This window comes from Sprattus sprattus (genome assembly GCF_963457725.1).
Source record: "Sprattus sprattus genome assembly, chromosome: 17".
Lineage (NCBI taxonomy): Eukaryota > Metazoa > Chordata > Actinopteri > Clupeiformes > Clupeidae > Sprattus > Sprattus sprattus.
Window position 1 is genome coordinate 12,218,270 of NC_137915.1, and position 7,500 is coordinate 12,225,769.

Below are 7,500 nucleotides of genomic sequence, written 5' to 3' on the forward strand. Positions count from 1 at the left end.
GGGTGTGTGTGTGTGTGTCTGCTTGTGGCAAAGCCAGACATAGTGTTTATGCATCAACACATCACAGAGTTGTGTTTATGTTTGTTTACTGTAAATGCTAACACACCGTGACTTTGTGAATGTGCCCCATTCATTCCAAAACCTGCTGTAATCCTTTGATCAAGGCTGAGGCCATCTGACCTCTGGTCCAAGCTAGCGCATGTGTTGACTGGTGTGTAAAGTGCAGAGAACAGACGTGTGCTTTGTGTGGGGGGCTGGCAGCAACACTCACCTGTTTGCGTCAGCTGGCTAATAGCACCCTGCTAAGCTACACACTCACTTGGCCTCCCAAACACACAGCTTTCTGACATCATGCTGGAATTGTCTCTTTGATAAAAGACTCGTTTAAGTGTAAGGTGGTTGAAAGGACTTGCTTTTGGTAGGAGAAGAGACACTGACAGATCCACCTTTCAGGCAAACCTGCTGTTAGCATACCTGGTCACCCTGCAAAACCAGTGGGGGAAACCGCAAATACACCGAACCCAAAAAAAACCCTACAGCTTGAACTGAAGCCCTCAGATGCTGTTTGGGACTGTTGATAGAAACTAGGAGTCTCAGCCGAAGTAAACTGGCATTCAGGACACAGTGATAACAACTAGTGTCAACAGGCTATATTTAGGATGGCCTGAGGACAATATAGTCAGTTGTATGCTCCTATGTTGCTCTGCGTAGAAGCCAGGGCTTCTCTGGAAGAGGGAGAGATGGGGGGGAGAAGGAGGTCAGGGTTGAAATGAAATTCCTCACTGGCCCCGCATGGAGCCAAAAAGTACACAAACTCCTCTGCTTTACCGAACCTCTCTAGCAGTGTGTCTGCCTTGTATTAGTGGACTTGAAAACTCCTCTTTCCCCTTTTCCCCTTATCCCCATCATCATCATCTTCGTCATCATCCTTATTATCAACATTTCCATTTATATGTATTCAGTTAGCAGACGTTTTCATGATCATTATCATGAGCTTCCTCATCATGATCTTCAGATGTACTTGGCATGGGCCTAACCAAACACTGCTGCTGCAGACTAGTTTGCTTGCAGGGTTATCCTCGAAACAAAGATTCCTTAGCCTCCAGAATTCCTGCAATTCTTCCGGAGGCGCCTCGTTATCACTGGGATATGTTCAGGTCAGTACAGTGGCCCCTGTTGACAGCATTGGCCACAGCTTGAGGTGAATCCTTCCAAGAGAGCTTGGCAAAAAAGGAGCCCCACATTGTCCCTCTCTACCTGGTATGATCTCAAATAAGACGTTTTGTTCTTGTGTTGTCCCTCTTTACCTGGTATGATCTTAAATGAGACGTTTGTTCTTGTGTTGTCCCTCTCTACCTGGTATGATCTCAAATAAGACGTTTTGTTCTTGTGTTGTCCCTCTCTACCTTGTATGATCTGAGAAATAAGACATTTAGTTCTTGTGTTGTCCCTCTCTACCTGGTATGATCACAAATAAGATGTTCTGTTCTTGTAGGGCTGGTTCCATTTCCATGGTTTCCTTCGGGAGCCGTGAAATGGCTAAATAAGGTACAGCGGGGGAGGCTGCGTGGAGTGATGATGGCGTTGTCTAACGTTAGGTGGCTGTTGTTTTGCATCCCCGTACCGAGCTGACATAGCTTGTTGACAAAGCAGCTCTTGCAAGAGTTTGCTGTTTGAGCTGTGTTTCATTTCCCTGATAAAAGACAGAGTTGAAAACATCACTCATCAAATTCAGTTGAGTCACACACAGACGGAATTTATTGCAGCACTTGTTTTCCTGTGTTAAACTCGGATGGTTTAAAGCTTGATTTTAATTGGGATCAGTGGCATTTAAGACTTCAATTTGCAAGCTCACCATTTCCTACAAACAACATTTAAAACCTGGTTAGAATATTCTCTGTTTACTGTTGGCTAGGATCCGGTCCTTATTAATTGCTTTTCATGGTGAGCAGTGGTGTAGACATTGTCATATTTGTGGGGGTAAGCACTCCTCGTGTCATAGCTCGTGACATCAGCACCAGATGGAGCAAAAACACGAAAGCATTTGTTTGGTTTATGAACTCTGCTTTCCCACTGCCATACTGACAGCTCCATGTGCTAACAGATGATGGCTAAGACGTGCAGCCAAACAACCCAGATGTGTCACAAAACCAGGCCCAGTTCTGAACACAAACCCATTCTTCCCATGTCAGGAGAATGACATCACTCCTTGTTGACTCCCTCTTAACTGCAGATTAGCAGCTGGCACATCTTGGGTAAGATATGCACACAGTGGGTGGTAGTGCTTTTGGGCACGGGTACTTTGCTGTGTGTGGAGTTTTATTTAATGACTTATCCCGAGTATTAATGACTTATCCCGAGGACATTTTGTCACCAGCGTCGGTAATGGGAAATCTGTGTTGCATTTACCTGCGGTTCGATGGAATCTTGATACAAATCTCCTGCAAGCCCGAGCCTCAGCCTAATCTACCTGACAGGAGTTAAAAACCTTGATTAGTGGGGACAACACATGTTTTATGCTCTGGCATATCCAGTTGCGCTCTGGATAGCTGCGGATTAGCTGCTCCCCAATGACTTGCAGGATTGCTCTGGTGTTGTTTACATTTGCACAATGGGCTTTTTTTGCTCAGGTTTGTCATACCTCCGCATGACCTGGAGCCCAGGCAGTCCAAGGGGCATCAGCTTTCCGGGTCAACCTGTCAGAAGGCAATGCGAGGGGCAAGGGGCGGCCATTTTGTTTGTACTTGACAACTGGTTGTTGATCTGTTGAACTGTTAACTAATTCATGGTTGCAAAGAGGGGAACTACAGCTCAATGTTAGTTGATGTCTCTGTAACTGCATTGCAGCCGCGTCATGCTGAGTTTTACTCTTTAGTTACCCTAAGTCGCTGTGGTTCAAGGCTCTGTTTCCACATGGGAGCCCATGTACTGAATTAATATCTACTTACGCCATAGATCAAGTCTCTTTGAATAAAAGGCCCCTCTTAATGTAAATATAAATATGGCTTAGTATGTGGCCGTGGGGTTAGCAATTGTTGAAAGAATCTTTTGCTCCTGTCCAAAGAAAACCTTATAAAACCACAGCAACCGTATTAGCGGTTTAGGGCCTCTGGCACCCTGGGCTACAATAAGAGGTTTCTTCCAAACAGCATGTTCCCCTCTCGTTCCATCCTTAAACACTGGACATTGTGCTCCGTCTCTGGCCATAGCCTACAGTAGAGACGTCTTTGATGTCTACATCCGCCATTTCAGCAACAAGCTTCAACATTTCAAGGTGATGCAGAGGAGTTGCTGAGGGACTGCTGAAAGGCTGTATTAGATGCAGCCTATGCCGAAGCTCTGTTCTTTGAGATCCTATTACATTGGGTCATTTAGCCCACTCTTTTACCCTTTCAACCTTACTGTACTGTACTTTGATTTTGCTCCAGAAAACATTCCAGCGTTGAAATTGTGTAAGTAATACTGTACACGACTGAATACTGAACATAAGGCTGCATTAGGTAAGTGGAAAAAGCTGGAGTTGGGTTATAGTCATATTAGCTGTCAAGTGTTTATTATGTGTTTAGAAATGATAAAAGGAAATTGCACATGTGTGCATGTGGCTTGACCTGTAGAGCGACTGGTGGAGCAAAGTGGCACAGCACCATTATAGGCAGGGTGCGATTTGTCCAAAAACCAGAGGGGGGGATGTTTTTTTTTTTTTTTTTATCATGAAAAAAAAAAAAAAGCAATACATAGGCCTAATTATCTTCATATACATGCATCATATATGTCTATGATATGATGATCGCTGCTAGAGGCTCAGTTATTGTGCTCCCTCTCACTCACGTTGAAATACTGAAACCGAAACTGAAACTTTGAAACTGAAACGCAACTGTTTTGGACAGAACTCGCTAATTCAGTGAACAAATATTTTCATATTCATTGTACAGTAGCCTATACACGGAAATTTGCAAAGCCAGCAAATTCTGAGAATGCCGACAGTTCGGGTAAGGTGAACGTTAGTGCAAGCGATGTAAGGAAGTGTAAGAAAACGCTGTCACAACCTGTCTGTTTTTTCATTGTTTTTTAAATAATTGAGGGTTATCCCCCCCATGTAGGAAATTCATCCAGCTGAGGTGGGGATGTAAAAACCAGAGGGGGGGTAAACCCCCCCCATCCCCCCCGGCAAATCGCACCCTGATTATAGGTTTGATTCCCAGGAAGCACACCGAGACTTCTGATGAAAATTTACACCTGTACTCCATGTTTCTGTTCATAAAAGCATCTACTAAAAGAAAGAAATGTAAATTCAGTCAATAGAGAGCACAAACATAGCCACAGATGTATAAAATGTCCACGCATGCACCTTCCTAATTGCCATGTTGTTTTTTAAGCACTTCAGTGTTGCATTCCATCTGTACTGCTTGGGCCCAGCTGGCAGTTGCCTTGCTTGTTTCCTAGTGTGCTTGAAAAACAACACATCCTCAGTCTCCAGCTGCCGTTGGCCGAGGCAGTTGATGTTGTCCTTGTTAGGCATGCTGTCGGCCAGGACACAGAGCAGAATTCTCTGCAGTGCAGGGATAGATGTCCCACACTGGGGCAATGGCTACCTCCGTACAGGAGCCAATTTGGCTCTTTGAATAATGTCCAGCCCTGGGAACTACGTAAGTGGAGGTGCGGTTCTGCTGAATGAGTTCAGTGTCCAGTGACCACATTACAGAGGAGGGACCCCATGAGTGCTTCTCAAGTGCGCCACTAGATCAGTGTAAATATACTATACGTTTACTGCTTTGCTCACTTACATAAAGCATACACAAAAAGCTCTCTCTCTCTTGCTGTCACATACAGTACATATACATTCACACATACACTCAAAGTTTCTCCCCCTGTCTCTCTCTCTCTCTCTCTCTCTCTCTCACACACACACACACACTCACACACACACACACACACACACACACACACACACACACACACACACACACACACACACTCACACACACACACACAAGCACACACATATACACACACACAAACACATGCCCAGACACATGACAGACACAGGCAGTGTGGAGTTTGTCACTGATTAGCCTGTTTGTCACGTAATGTTTAACGGCGAGGGTCCACCAACACTGCACAGTCCTATTGAGGAAACTCCAAGTCCAAAGCTCTCACACTCCAAGTCCAAAACTCTGCAGAAGTGTGAACCCCAAAGCTACCCAGATCATAAATGGCCAATAGTCCCCTTGGCTCCATTTCTCAAGACCACCCTTTTTATTTCTACTTTGTAGGTTAGGTTAGCAAACTTCTTCGAGACATAATGAATCACTTCACTCAGTTCAGCCATTAAAGCAGATGTTGTTTTGTCCTCCTGAGTTGGCTTATTGTGCGTTCCACTCCTCCATCATCAGAAAGAGGTCACATAGCAACAGTGGTGCAGTAGATCTTTCCATAGGTCCAACCGTGAATTAACCCGAACCCGAACGTACGTAAATACCCTAAACGCCAGTCTCCCAATGTCTGTGTCACCTTGCCACACACCTAGCCAACACCATCTGGCAAAGGCCTGCCAGATCTTTGTTCCATTACGGCAACGTACTCATAAACCGAGATTGCAGTAAAATGGTCTCCTATTAAAACAGGAGCACTCCAAAGTCAACAGTGATGTCTTTATACTAATTTCGAGTGAGGTAAAGACATCTGTAAAGTATTTGTGAGTGGTTGATGAGTATATAGCTCACAGATTCTTCCAGCATTAGCGTGGCTGTTGATGAGGGGGAAAAAAGCCTGATCTAAGCTTGAAATAGTGCTGATTCAATCGTAAGGCTTTTTGATCATAACGTTTTTTAAAGTGTTTTTGTGTGAAGGAAAGTAGTGCAGCGAGTGCATGCGTGGCAGTGAGAGCACTGGAGGCAACTTCTTGTTTTGTGGACTGTGTGTATTTGGCCTGTATTAATGACAGAGTTGCGTCGCCAGAGATGAAGTCACAGTTCTGGGTCATTCAGCTGCAGTGGTTTGTGTTCTGTGACTCGAAGTACATCTTGGGAGCCCGCACCTGTCTTCCTGTTGCCTTTCCGTTGGATTGGAAGAGCCAAGAACATCTTCCCTGCTGTTATGGCGATAGGGCTACAGTCGACAGACATAACAGTGATGTTTTGCTCCTCAATAGAGACCAGCAGTGGGCTGGTTTGTATACTCTGTGAATTATCTTATCCTCTGTAGCAAGGTAGTCTGACTAAAGCTAACATCTTTTCCCATGTAAATTACACCTTTGGAATAGTGACAAAGCCCAAGGCGTTAAATAGTCTTCTTAAAAGGCTGACCACTTGACCTACCTTGCTTGAGTATAGTTTACATAGCTAAAACTATGGAAGACTTAAATGGATAATTTCTACAATGTTTTACTGTAGTAGATTTTCCCCCTTTATTTTTTCTTGCATGTTTTTAAAATGTGTTTATTCTCAAAAGGAGATCTTTCGTCAATTATCATTTTGCCCCCTATGGCTCCAGCTTTGGTGTGGTCAGTGTAGCTAAGCCCATTTTACAGAAGCTCTCCTGCAGCCCAATGCATATTAGTCCATGCTAATGCCTTCCAGATGAGGCTGCCTTGTCCCCCCGTACCTTCGCACAGAGCAACCGATTGTTTCCGCAGGTCTCCGTCGGTAACGAGGAGCATGTGTGCTCGGAGCTCGCTTGTTGGCCGCCACGATGTGCAGGGAGGTTGGGTCGAACCATTCCAGGGTGGTTTTGGGGGGAGGGGGGGTAATGGTGGGGGTGTTGAACGTCAGGAGGAAGAGAGTTCTTTTTGGCAGATGGTAATGCTTGACTGTCTAGTCTGTTTGGCAAATTGTGATGAATTGGAGGCCGTACTTTGTGCTTGAAAACAGAAGCTCATTGAGGAAGACAGGGGAGAGAGGAGAGGAGACAAAAGGAGAGGAGAGGAGAGGAGAGGAGGGGAGACAAGAGGAGAGGGAGAAACCGAAGTTGCATTGTTACCTGCAGAGTCAATCTCTGAAGTCCCCCCCAGATCTCTCTCTCTCTTTCTCTCTGTTTTTGGGCTTCTTTGATTCGATTATCCTTTAATTATCCAAACGCGCCTGATTCAGAGGAGTGAGGCGTTTAGAGTGAGGTGATGATGAGATCAGCTGTGGGGACATGAAACAGGCCGTGCACAGGGTCCCCCTGGAGTGGGGTTCAGAAAGTCTGATGTCATGTGAGCAACTTCTTGGCTGTAAACTGCTGTAAACGTTTATGTGCCTGTGTGCTTGTGCGCGTGTGTGTGTGTGTGTGTGTGTGTGGGGGGGGGGTCCTGTAACCTGGGTAGATGTGTGTGTGTGTGTGTGTGTGTGTGCTTGTGTGTGTGTGTGTCTATTCTGTAAACTTGTTTTTTTCTATGTGGATGAGTGTGTCTGTTCTGTAAAACAGTTTCTCGCTGTGTGTGAGTTTGTGTATGTGTGTCTCTTTAATAACCGTGTCCGGTTCTTGTCACTCTCTCTCTCACACGCAGAGCGGGGGACC

The 7,500-nt window shown here is 45.2% G+C and overlaps 1 protein-coding gene across 5 annotated transcripts in view; it reads left to right on the forward strand.

Annotated features, from left to right (window-relative positions):
• Window positions 1-7,500, forward strand: part of col15a1a (collagen, type XV, alpha 1a) — a 91,130-nt gene that overhangs the window by 28,203 nt on the left and 55,427 nt on the right. For all 5 annotated transcript variants that reach the window (XM_080854982.1, XM_080854984.1, XM_080854986.1 and 2 more), the window contains exon 3: window positions 7,490-7,500. This exon is cut by the window's right edge and continues 537 nt beyond it. In XM_080854982.1, the coding sequence (XP_080711108.1) occupies window positions 7,490-7,500 (11 nt within the window). The remainder of the gene's footprint in view (window positions 1-7,489) is intronic.